The sequence below is a fragment of the Thermobia domestica genome, chromosome 3 (assembly GCF_964235325.1).
Source record: "Thermobia domestica chromosome 3, izTheDome1.hap1.1, whole genome shotgun sequence".
Classification (NCBI taxonomy): domain Eukaryota; kingdom Metazoa; phylum Arthropoda; class Insecta; order Zygentoma; family Lepismatidae; genus Thermobia; species Thermobia domestica.
The window spans coordinates 95,450,559-95,463,065 of NC_137456.1; the positions used below are offsets into that span (position 1 = coordinate 95,450,559).

At 33.8% G+C, this 12,507-nt stretch overlaps 1 protein-coding gene across 1 annotated transcript in view; it reads left to right on the forward strand.

Moving 5' to 3' along the window:
- Nucleotides 1-12,507, forward strand: part of LOC145680624 (methyltransferase-like protein 22) — a 35,664-nt gene that overhangs the window by 13,952 nt on the left and 9,205 nt on the right. The window contains exons 4-5 of the mRNA XM_081751310.1: nt 7,509-7,694; nt 11,402-11,569. Of these exons, the coding sequence (XP_081607436.1) occupies nt 7,509-7,694; nt 11,402-11,569 (354 nt within the window). The remainder of the gene's footprint in view (nt 1-7,508; nt 7,695-11,401; nt 11,570-12,507) is intronic.

The following is a 12,507-nucleotide window of genomic DNA, read 5'->3' on the forward strand; positions in this document are numbered from 1 at the left end:
CCACTTTCTCATTCCACCAATTCTTCCATCGCCATTCACTTGCCTTAATCATAGTCTCCCTTAGCCTAAAGAGCATAATCCTGGGACGTTAAACTGAAAGATTTCATTTTTTTTAAAGATTAGTCAGAAAACGGGTAAAGATAATTGAAATATAATATATACTAAAATAGTGCTCTGTTTAGTTATTATATACAATATATAAGAAATAGATATAAATATGATAATATAGTGTTTTCATCTAGTACTGAAAATACTGGACTACTTTGATTTTAAGGATTGGTTATTGCTACTATAAAGTGTTGTATTTTAGTGTGTGAAAAATCTACGTTTTCATAATTTAGCGTAGATTTAATCCTGACGAAAGTCATTCGTGTATTGCGTCTGAAATATTGATGAGAAGTTAAAGAATATTTCATCATATTATTGAAACGCAAAGATTAGTACAGCTTTAAATTTTAAATACGTGTTCTATATGTTGAATTAGTTGTTTTTAGTATTATTTTAATATTTTCAATGATCATAGTGTCTGATGAAGACAAAAAGTTAGTTGGCGAAACTATCACAAGTATTTAGTGTTTTAAAGTAAATATATTGCTTTGTTCAGCAAATAATAATAAGTGTCTACCATCAGGAAACGACGATTTTAATCTTGCTGCTAGTGTTCTTCAATTAAAACATACCAATATTCGTTATATTTTTGGTTTTGTTGAAAATGACCAAAGTGTAGGGACTAAAGGTGGTTTGAAAGGAAATTTTTGCAGGTGGTAGAGTTGTAATAATTCTAATTATCCGTATTTTTTTCTCTTTTGTAAATAATGTACAACGCTGATTAAAAAGAACCTGACCTTGAATTTTTTTCTTAATCCCCATGCGAGGTCGGGCGAACTGGGTTGACTGGGATATCCATGGATCCCTTCTCAGCATGCGGTCAAGTTGATTGTGCTGGGAAGTCATTTATGAGAGCACAGTGGGGCGCGGGAGACCATGACGCTATTTCTTTATGTAACTCGGTTCCCTTATTAAACAGTAGGTCCACGACTCATGTAACTTCGATGCTGAAAAGAACGTTAAACTCTAGATTAACCAGCCAATCTTTTATCTTATGTTTTATTCAACATCGGTATCACATATTTCCTTTTGGGAAGAAAAATATCTTCTTGGTATCTTTCCATATATTAACCTCGGACAATACGGACAAAATCTCGCGGCCGAAGCATTGCCGCTCAGAATCTCGTGGGTCAAGATTTCGCTTGACTGAAACTTAACCGCACAAAAGCTCTTTAGCCAAGGGTGGAAAGTGACAACGCTGAAAAATTTTGGGAGATGATTCCTTATATGAAATGAAAGAAAGAGTTATAATAAACATGGGTCGAAAAACGTCTCCTTTCAGAGTTATGAACCGCCGAATATTCGAAAAGTCACGTTTCAAAACGCCCTAACTTAGAAACTATAGGGTCTATCCCAAGCATTTTAAGGAATTACGCAGGAACTAGTATGAGTTCTGTCTAAATATCCATGTTTCAGAATTCACCGGTACCAGCGAAACGAACGCATCATTAGTACTTAAAGGAGTATACCTATACCTCAACTTCCTTTTTACAGTTCGTTTCGACGATAACGGAGGATGGTAAAATATGGATATTTAGATAGAGCGCATACTAGTTCATGTGTAATTCCTTAAACCACTTGAGATAGATCCTATAGGGCGTTTTAAAACCTGAGTTTTCAAATTTTCGGTGGTTCATAACTGAGAGGAGACGTTTTTCGACCCATGTCTATTAGAACTTTTGTCTTTCATTTCATATAAGGAATTACCTCCAAAAGTTTTTCGGTGTTGTTACCTTCGACCCTATATATATATATATATATATATATATATATATATATATATATATGCAGAGTGGCCCATTTTAATCTTTCCACGGAAATATCTCGAAAACGGTTGAACATAAATGAACTGAACAAAAACTCAAATAGGAAATACCATGGGGAAAATCGAATGGTGATGTCGCGGTGCGCTCCAGGGCCGCTCTTCAAAGGGGGCCCGTGGACCAACTTTAAAATTTTAAATGGAAACATTGGGCGAGTGACACCTCATTCGATAGATCTTTAAAAACTAAAAAGCGATGTGGCAAAAGATTTTTCATATCGGTCACCGTATTCAAAATGGCCGCCAATATATGTTACCTGTATCAGATAAACGTCCAGCAGCACTAATATGAAAACGGTTGAACATAAATAAACCAAACAAAAACTCAGAGAAAAGCCATGGGACAAATCGAATAATGTTGTCGCGGTGCCTCCAGGGCCGCCTTTCATGGGAGCCAGGCCCAACTTAGAATCTTTTAAAGGAAAATATGGGTCAAGTGATACCTTGTTCGATACATCTTCATATACTAAACAGCGTTGTGGCAAAAGATTGTTCATATGGGTCACCGTTTTCAAAATGGCCGCCAAGACATGGTGTCTGTATCGGAAAAAACGTCCAGTACCACTAATACGCGTATGAAAACGGTTGAAGATAATAACGGATGAACAGAATAAAACTACTATAGGAAATCACAGAGGGTATTTATCATTCCATGCCTCGAGAATAATCCAATGGAGAAAAAGATTATTAAAGTATAAGTGACATAATGCTAAAGAAGAAATCTAATTCTTAGAAAATTATCTTTCCGATCTCCCTCCGTAAGTGGTTGATGCGGGAATGAATGGTAAAATTTCAAATGAGAACCCAATTTTACTTGCAATAGGTATGGTTTGTCTAAAACACTTGGGTGTACAAGTGACTGGTACTGTAATGAACCAATGTTGTGCAGACTACTTTTGAGCAAAACCAACGTTTGTATACATTGTTCTAAAATTGCATTGCTTGACAAATTGGTTTTGCATTTCAGTTGATTCATTTTAGCACAAATCATTGCCTGCAGTCAAAATGGAAGGTACCATTTAAGAAGAATTTTACCTACTTTTCCCATTACAGACATCTATCTCTTACAAAAACACATTTCAGGTAATTTTGTTGTGTAGATACAATTTGCAAAAACTAGGTTCTTGTTTGCAATTTCACCGTTCCTTCCTGTCCCGCTTCACCCACTTAATGTTGGACCGATGATTTTCTAAGAATTAGATTTCCTCCTTTGCATTATGGCACTTTTACTCTAATCATCTTCTCTCCCGTTGCAACATTTTCGAGCCGTGGAATGATAAATACCCTCTGTGATGTCCTATAGGAGTTTTATTCTGTTCATCCGTTATTATCTTCAACCGTTTTCATATTAGTGGTACTGGACGTTTTATCTGATACAGACACCATGTCTTGGCAGCCATTTTGTAAACGGTGACCCATATGAACAATCTTTTGTCACAACGCTTTTTAGTATTTAAAGATCTATCGAATTGAGATGTCACTCGCCCCATATTTCTATTTAAAATTTTAAAGTTGGGCCCCGGGCTCCCTTGAAGAGCGGCCCTGGGGGACACAGCGACATCACCATTCGATTTTCCCCATGGTATTTCCTATTTGAGTTTTATTCAGTTCATTTATGTTCAATCGTTTTCGATATATTTCCGTGGAAAGATTAAAATGGACCACCATATATATATATATATATATATATATATATAATATGAGTTTCTGGGATCAAAATAATAGTAAAAGAAGAGGAAATACTTAAGTAGTACTTTAAACACTAGATGCTTAAAAAATTGACAGGCTCAAAATGAATAAATATGTAATCTAAAATAAACCCAAATTAAGGAAAATCTTATACATCGAATCCACCAGCGGCATTTCAGGTTTTTGCTTGTAAGTGGGAATGGGGACAAGATTCTCCTATCTGAGTAGAATTGCACGTATTTTGTAACTTCCTTATTATAATATTGATATATAATCCCGCCGTAAATGAGGTCCCTGATCGAATCCATTTTAATTAAATTGTTTGGTTAGTGTGAACTGCTAATCCAAATTTTGTGCCAAAGATCTAGTATCTCACGAATTCCTTAAGTTACAAAGATGAAACTCCGTATATAAACTCCTTATTAAAAATAAGCGAACATGTATTCCAACGTTTTCTAGACTTCAGCTTTTATGGGGGGAAACGGCTTTTATGGGGGCAATTTATATATTTTTTCTCCACATTCAAATCGACATTGTCTATGTCATCATCACAGGGAAACGGCTAAACCATTTGAAATGAATGTTCTCTCTACTGTCTCAGGTTATTTCCAAGTTACAGAAGGGGTTTTCTGTGCTAAATACGTTTGAATTGAGAATACGCTCTACCTATTAAGAAGATACTTCAGTAAAATATTAGGGTTAAAAAAATGACTGTTCATGTCCGTAAAACAGATGGATCTGGCCAGTAATAATGTATATATTGTTGCCGGAACAAGAAAGTACTATTGAAGTGTCCATTAATAGATATTTCACTGTATGTACTATATTTAATACAGTATATACATAGTAAGGCTATACACAGTATATACAGCGGTATTTTGAATGTAAAAAATTGTTATAATGAGATTTTCTTTCGCGAGATTTTGGCCGCAATGCTTTGTACCAAAATACTACTACTACAAATAATAATAATATAAATAAATAAATAAGAAATAAAAGCTTCCAGTATTCTGTAATATTTGGTAGTGGATATATACTCTCCCCTATGTAAATAACTACCTCTTATATTTCGGTTGTCGTACTTTTCTTTTTGCATTTCAAGTGTTGATATTTCTACTGCTTTTATTCTATTTAAAATTAAACAAAGCTTATTTCCTTGTAATGGAGAAGTATCTTTCCAGAACCTGCTACAAGGTGTGAATGGGATTTCTTTTTTGTACCTTTAGGTAAAAGTACAACAGACAAGCTCTAGAATCTCTAATACCTTGATAAAAGCACAAGGCAGCTTGTCCATGCATTTATTAAGTACCATTGTTTTTTTTTTCTTCTTCATTTTAAGGCAGTAGTAGCAAAAAGAACTTGGAACTAGTGCACTTGAAATAAAATAATGTACACAAATGATTTGTTTTAGTATACGTAATTTTTAACCAATTTAATTCTATAATCACGCATGACGTGATGTAAAAGTTGTAGTTCATCGAAGTTCCGAGTTTCGTTTTACAAACTAATCTTTTATAACTATTACCGTTGGTGCAACCTGGTGGGAGTAAGTTAAATTATATGGAAATGAAAAAAAAAAAAATCTTATTTTCGGGGATTGAGTTCTAACATTAAAAGTAGCGTGTGGAATGTTTTGATACTCGGGTTTTTCAATTGACAATTTATATAGCGATAATGTTAAATAAAAGTGGGCTTTAATTTGTGTATTCAAATAGGTTAAAAGAGCCAGTTCATCGTTATATTTATTCTATCCAATAAGTAATGGTTTGCGTTCAATAGAATAAATAGAACACTTACGTGAACTAAGATTACTAGGACATTTATGGTTTTTTACTTGAGAGGTATTCTTGCTTACAAGCTGCAGGATTCGGCTGAACATTAATAGGGCAAATTTAGATATTTACACAACCGTGTAATACTTGAGTGCGTAAATAAAATTAATCGATCAATTTTCATATACGAGATTAATCCTCGGTTGATACAACTTGCCCTGGCATTTCGAACGAGCATTTTCACGACCTTATCTATGGTCATGTATAGTGTGTGTTCTGTGTACGGCCACATTTTACTATATTTCCTGATAACTAGATAGACTAGATATTCATTCATTTCTTAAGTCTGTTCATCGTCATAGAACAAAATTGGACATGTCTGTTTGAAATATAAGCATATATACAACTTTCACATTTAGATTACCCTTTAATTCACTAGTATAACTTATTATACATTTTATTTTTACGTATATCAATTGTTTTAAATGCTTTTCTTCAACATAATAAAATCTTTGTTCTATCAAATATCTTTTAAGTTTGATTCTAAAGTTATTTACAGAAACCTGACTTTTTATAGGGCCTACATGATGGAAGCAGATTGTGATATGTACAGGAATAGAGGAAACAATGTATTTTGATACCAAATCCTCTCCGGTATAGATGCAACGAAACTTTATTGGATAGACTCTATTCAATGATATTTTGATATGAATTTTCAAGTAACTCTTAAGGAAACTTTTCTTTTTGCATTTCAAGCGTTGATATTTCTACTATTTTAATCCATTTAAAATGAAAGAAAGCTTATTTTGTTGTAATGGAAAAGTGTCTTTCCAGAACATAGCATGAATACAACACTTGATTTGGTTGGTTTTCAAGTAACTCTTGAGGAAACTTTTCTTTTTGCATTTCAAGTGTTGATATTTCTACTATTTTTATCCATTTAAAATGAAAGAAAGCTTATTTTGTTGTAATGGAAAAGTGTCTTTCCAGAACATAGCATGAATACAACGCTTGATTTGGTTGGTTTTCAAGTAACTCTTGAGGAAACTTTTCTTTTTGCATTTCAAGTGTTGATATTTCTACTATTTTTATCCATTTAAAATGAAAGAAAGCTTATTTTGTTGTAATGGAAAAGTGTCTTTCCAGAACATAGCATGAATACAACACTTGATTTGGTTGGTTTTCAAGTAACTCTTGAGGAAACTTTTCTTTTTGCATTTCAAGTGTTGATATTTCTACTATTTTTATCCATTTAAAATGAAAGAAAGCTTATTTTGTTGTAATGGAAAAGTGTCTTTCCAGAACATAGCATGAATACAACGCTTGATTTGGTTGGTTTTCAAGTAACTCTTGAGGAAACTTTTCTTTTTGCATTTCAAGTGTTGATATTTCTACTATTTTTATCCATTTAAAATGAAAGAAAGCTTATTTTGTTGTAATGGAAAAGTGTCTTTCCAGAACATAGCATGAATACAACGCTTGATTTGGTTGGTTTTCAAGTAACTCTTGAGGAAACTTTTCTTTTTGCATTTCAAGTGTTGATATTTCTACTATTTTTATCCATTTAAAATGAAAGAAAGCTTATTTTGTTGTAATGGAAAAGTGTCTTTCCAGAACATAGCATGAATACAACACTTGATTTGGTTGGTTTTCAAGTAACTCTTGAGGAAACTTTTCTTTTTGCATTTCAAGTGTTGATATTTCTACTATTTTTATCCATTTAAAATGAAAGAAAGCTTATTTTGTTGTAATGGAAAAGTGTCTTTCCAGAACATAGCATGAATACAACACTTGATTTGGTTGGTTTTCAAGTAACTCTTATATCCTATTTCACTCTTGAGGAAACTTTTCTTTTTGCATTTCAAGTGTTGATATTTTACTATTTTTATCCATTTAAAATGAAAGAAAGCTTATTTTGTTGTAATGGAAAAGTGTCTTTCCAGAACATAGCATGAATACAACACTTGATTTGGTTGGTTTTCAAGTAACTCTTATATCCTATTTCACTCTTGAGGAAACTTTTCTTTTTGCATTTCAAGTGTTGATATTTCTACTATTTTTATCCATTTAAAATGAAAGAAAGCTTATTTTGTTGTAATGGAAAAGTGTCTTTCCAGAACATAGCATGAATACAACGCTTGATTTGGTTGGACTTCAGATTTGGCGAGGTGCACTTCTACTATCAGATTTCATCATGCACAATACGCTCGACTTCAAGGATAAGACTGTGCTTGAGCTTGGAGCTGGAGTTGGGCTCACAGGAATAGTAGCTGCGATCTATGCAAAAGAGGTAATATGCACAGGTGAGTTTTTATTATTTTGATAAAATACGTACATGTTTTCAAATCTTCGAAACTAAATAGCGCTTGAGGTATTAGAAATGTATATATATATATATGCATGATTTAACTAAGTGGGGTGAAAGGATGTCCGTAAAATCTGAAATATGTTAAATCGCTAAATGTGTTATGAACAAAAGGACATTTCACTTTTTTTTCACAATTATTCATCGAGGCTCAGGGAGACTGTGATAACGAGATGGATGATAATGGTGAAATGAAGAAAGTAGGAGGAAAGAAGGACCTACACATAGTGATAGCCCACGTGGCGAGAGCTGAGATTTAACCAGGAACCCCAAGCGCACCAGAGGTGAGCATTCTACCACTGAGCCACTGCAGCTCCCATATTTGAAATTGTGCTACATAATGTAAACGTAAAATGTTTAATATTAGGTACCATATTGGTGTAAAATGTTTAATGTACGAACCATATTGGTGACAAAATACTCATTACATCTCCGTATTAGGAGGGCGAACAAATGCCACAAGCTTCGTTTGCTTTTCAGTTTGTTGTTTCTTAATAATCATTAATCTAAACTGATTCGAGGTCCGTTAAAGGTTTAACTGTATTTAGTGTTTTTTGTTAAAGAAAACATGGTGTTGATTGTTTGGACAGATCGTGTGATTTCGTTTTTGAATATACTACTCGAATCGTAATGAAAAATGTTTGTGACTTATCCTTGAGATAATTTAAGTTTATATATATATATATATAGCAAAACCTACATACTAGTGTTCTCAAAATTATTGGATTTTTTCACTATTATTATTGACATAGCAATAAGTACGTTTGTGTTTGAGGGAGTGGTGGACGTGTCTGCAGATTTTATTTAGCCACAGGCATTGTTTTCATTGTTAAGTGATCAAACAACTTTTGCAGCCCGGAGACGGCATCTTTGAAGTTCTGTACATTTGGAGGGGAACACTATAACGTTATGATTCAATGAAAAACACAAGTGAGTTTTGTTTCATAGGTGAAACTACGGTAGACTTCCAAACTATGAGAATTCAATAGTCAAACTTGAAGTAGTACTTCTATGGCAACTGATTGCAATAGAGGAATAAGATCAAATACAGGGTGGTAAGAAATTATTTGAACGAACTTCGGGAGCTGATTCCCGACACCGAAACCAGAAAAAACTTCCTCTGGAACTTTGGTCAGTGAGGGAGAGTTTCGGCGATATAAGATGCCGAAAGCGTGGGAAAATAAACTTCAGAGGGGTGTAATTCAAAAACAACGCAACGTAGAGAGTGCAGTTTTGAACATGACACTCGAAGTCATACCTGCTCGATTGAAAAATGTAAGTTTCAAACTTTCATAAGATATGTGCTAGGGATTCACCGAAGAAACGTAGGGATTCCCTATAACCTGACAAGTAAAGATGGGTCGAAATCGTAGTGGATGGAGAGATTTCCCACCTGGTAACCGTGATTCGTCATAATTTGTACGTAATAAGTCAATATCTCAAACAGATACGAACAGAGTGGTTCATAAATGTCGAAGCAAGTAACGAACAGTGCTCAGAAAACGTATGTCTCCAGCAAACGTGCGTTCAAAGCGACGGGAATGTAAGAAATAGCATCAGAAACATTATAATTCATTCTTGGTTCTTCAATAAATCTTAAACCTATTGAAAATGGTGGATGACTTAACATATGCTGTGCGAGTTGGATGCCAACAGCATAGGAGAACGTGAGCGGTGTAACCTCACGAAATGAGTGTGGACATCAAAACAAACAAACAAGGTTCCACAGTTTGTGGTGTGCCCCGTCTACTGTGTGTCAGTAGCGTATGAAAATCCTATCCCGAATGTAAGGTCATAAGGAAAATATCAGGAAATAGGAGAGATGCGTGTGATCTAGGTTCCATGCTAATATTGCAGTGGAAGAGCATGGTGCTAAAATTATCGTGGAATATCATTAAGTGGAGGTGTCGATGAGAGCAATTATGAACGAAAAGCTCGATACAGAGAAAACAAGCATTCTGAATGCTTAAATAACGGAAATGCAATTGCAAATGTGATTGCAACTGACGTCATTGGAAACCAGGAACTCACAGGCGCACGGACGATCGCTTAATCACAGCAAGCATGGAACACCGATTGAACTGTATATTATCACTGGGACCCCATTGAACTATATGTTATCACTGGGACCTCGAACACGTAGAGCTGACTGATGTAGTCGTGGTAACCATAGCAAATGTGCTCAAGCAAACAAAGCACTAAAAGCGTAACATACTGAGGTAGCGAAGCAGAATAGTAATACAAAACATAATACGAGAGAACTAGTTCTACTACTACGACCACGGATAATAATAATAATAATAATAATAATAATAATAATAATAAATAATCTTAATCTCTTCAACGATTTTGAAATTACAAGTCTTTCCAGAGTTTTGTCTGTAACTGTATTCAGAAGTTAATTATATACGTAGGTAATAAGCCTGGAAAGAGAATAACAAATTGTTCTAAATATAGTCGATATTAATTACGACTAGTTCTCTGGAGCATTCTCTGTAAGTACTAAATTTATCGTAATGACTTAAAGATTTGGCAGAGAACTGAACAAATATTGTATCCGTGGGTTTTGGGGAGTTATTATTGTCAAGGAGTTATAATATTTTATTCTCATTATTGGTAATATTGTGGATTTCAATTTTAGGTTGGAAGACTTTCAAAGATTATTTTGTTTTGGTTTTGGTATTTCACTTTCATAAAACACGGTTTGGGAATCTTGTTAATCTTGTAAATTGAAAGGTTTTCTGTGATTGTAAGCATTTTTGTAATCCTATGTTTTGTTGTTAACACAAACACATTGCATCGGACAGTATTATGTAAGTTACGTAAAATTCAGAGTACTGACATGACGCTTAATCTTTAAGAAAAATTGGTTAATTAAGATTTCTTCAGAGAAATTTCATACGCACGTGTAATGATTTTGACCCGAATTTTGGGAGCCACAAGCTGCAGTGCAAGCATCTTTATTGTATAAATATTTCAGTTTATTTCTTTACAGTGAGTTAGAATTGAAGTCTTTGTAGGAGTCACACTTCAAGTGACAGCGCGACATTCATCAAACATTTATGTAGTTATTGAATCAAACATTTATGTAGTTATTTGAATAGACTATTTGTGTACATCAGAGATTGCAGCACTCATTTGGTAGATTTCTTGATTTTGGTTGTTATCATCATCTGCGTCAGGTATGATCCAGTTTACGTCTCCTTTTTAGCCTGAGAATTGTCATACACTTTTGGACTTACATAACAGACATTCGCTACACACACATTTAAATTCATTAAGAATGAGTCAAAACACAAGTCAACTACTACTTTAAATTGTGTTTCTCATTTACATACACGGTTCTGTTTTGCTGATTGAAAATAGTGGTGGAGATTCCCCAAAAGTACCTCATAGCACATTTACGTGCGTTCATTTAACATTAGCAACATGTACCTTTTGCTAATGCTACAAATCTGAGTCTATTCAAAATGTTCTATTAATAAAAATGCTACATTCGAAAATAAATTTTAAAGGAGTAACAACCCAGGTTAACACTATTTTACTACAAATTCCATGGATATTTACATGTCTCGTCATCTTTATTACGTTAAATATTTCTTTATTCATTCATTTAATGTTGTAATATTTTTTGTATTATTTCAGATGTGAATCTGGATAAGATATTGCAGTTGATCGAAGCAAATGGTCGTCGAAATCGTAATCTGTGTAAAGGAAAGTTTACTGTTTTAGAATTAGACTTCTTTTCAAAAGAATGGAATGACAGTCTTGTTAAGAAATTGTCAGAAGTATCGGTCGTTCTAGCAGCAGATGGTAATTAATGTTATTATTTATTTACATACTTATTGATGGATTTATTTTGACTTAACGAATTTTGAGATACAGTCTGCGAGACCAGTGCAATCAACAATAATAACAGTAGTAAATATGCAGAAAGGCACTATCCTAATATTCGTCTGGCGAAACAGAAAAAAAATATGCATATAAAACCCCATTTAGGTTGGTATTATGTGTAATTTGAACCGAGATTCTATGAATTGTAAAATACGAACGCTAACAACAAGCCTACGACAAAATATGCTATTATTTCTAAGAAAATGCACAACTTGGATTTTCAAACTACTACTTTTAGAAAAAAAAATAGTAGTTTCAAAGCACCCACACTAGATTTATAAAATAGCAGCGATTTTGCTGTAGAAATATTGTATCATGGTTGGCGAACTGCAATATTATGAATGACGGAATGTATAACGTACAGGGGGGTCCATTTACCTTGAAACTTTCTTGTGACTGTTAAACTGGTAGATAAAAAGCTGTGAAATTTTCTACGATTCAGATATCAGTAGGGAGACATTGTTTGACATACTCTGCATCATCACCAAACTAACAGTGCTGTCAACCCCATATATATATCAAATATTACATATTTCAAATCTATGTATTATTCGAAAACATACGATGCCACAATTTCATTTATTGTTCAGCGTTGCAAACTAAGGACTCTATAGTATTACAAACGTCAAGAAAGCAACCAAACTTTGTTAACTTGTACAAGAGCAATAACGCCAGTAAGATGAACGGGGCAGTGCACGTCCACAGCACCTTGAGTCAAATACTATAATCATGATATGAGGTATTTTAAATAGATAGAAACATAATCACAAGAAATTGAAAATATGATTTTTTCAAAAGTATTAGATATGTATCACATTCATCCACAATCACATGGATGGTTTTCAACAGACGCGAAT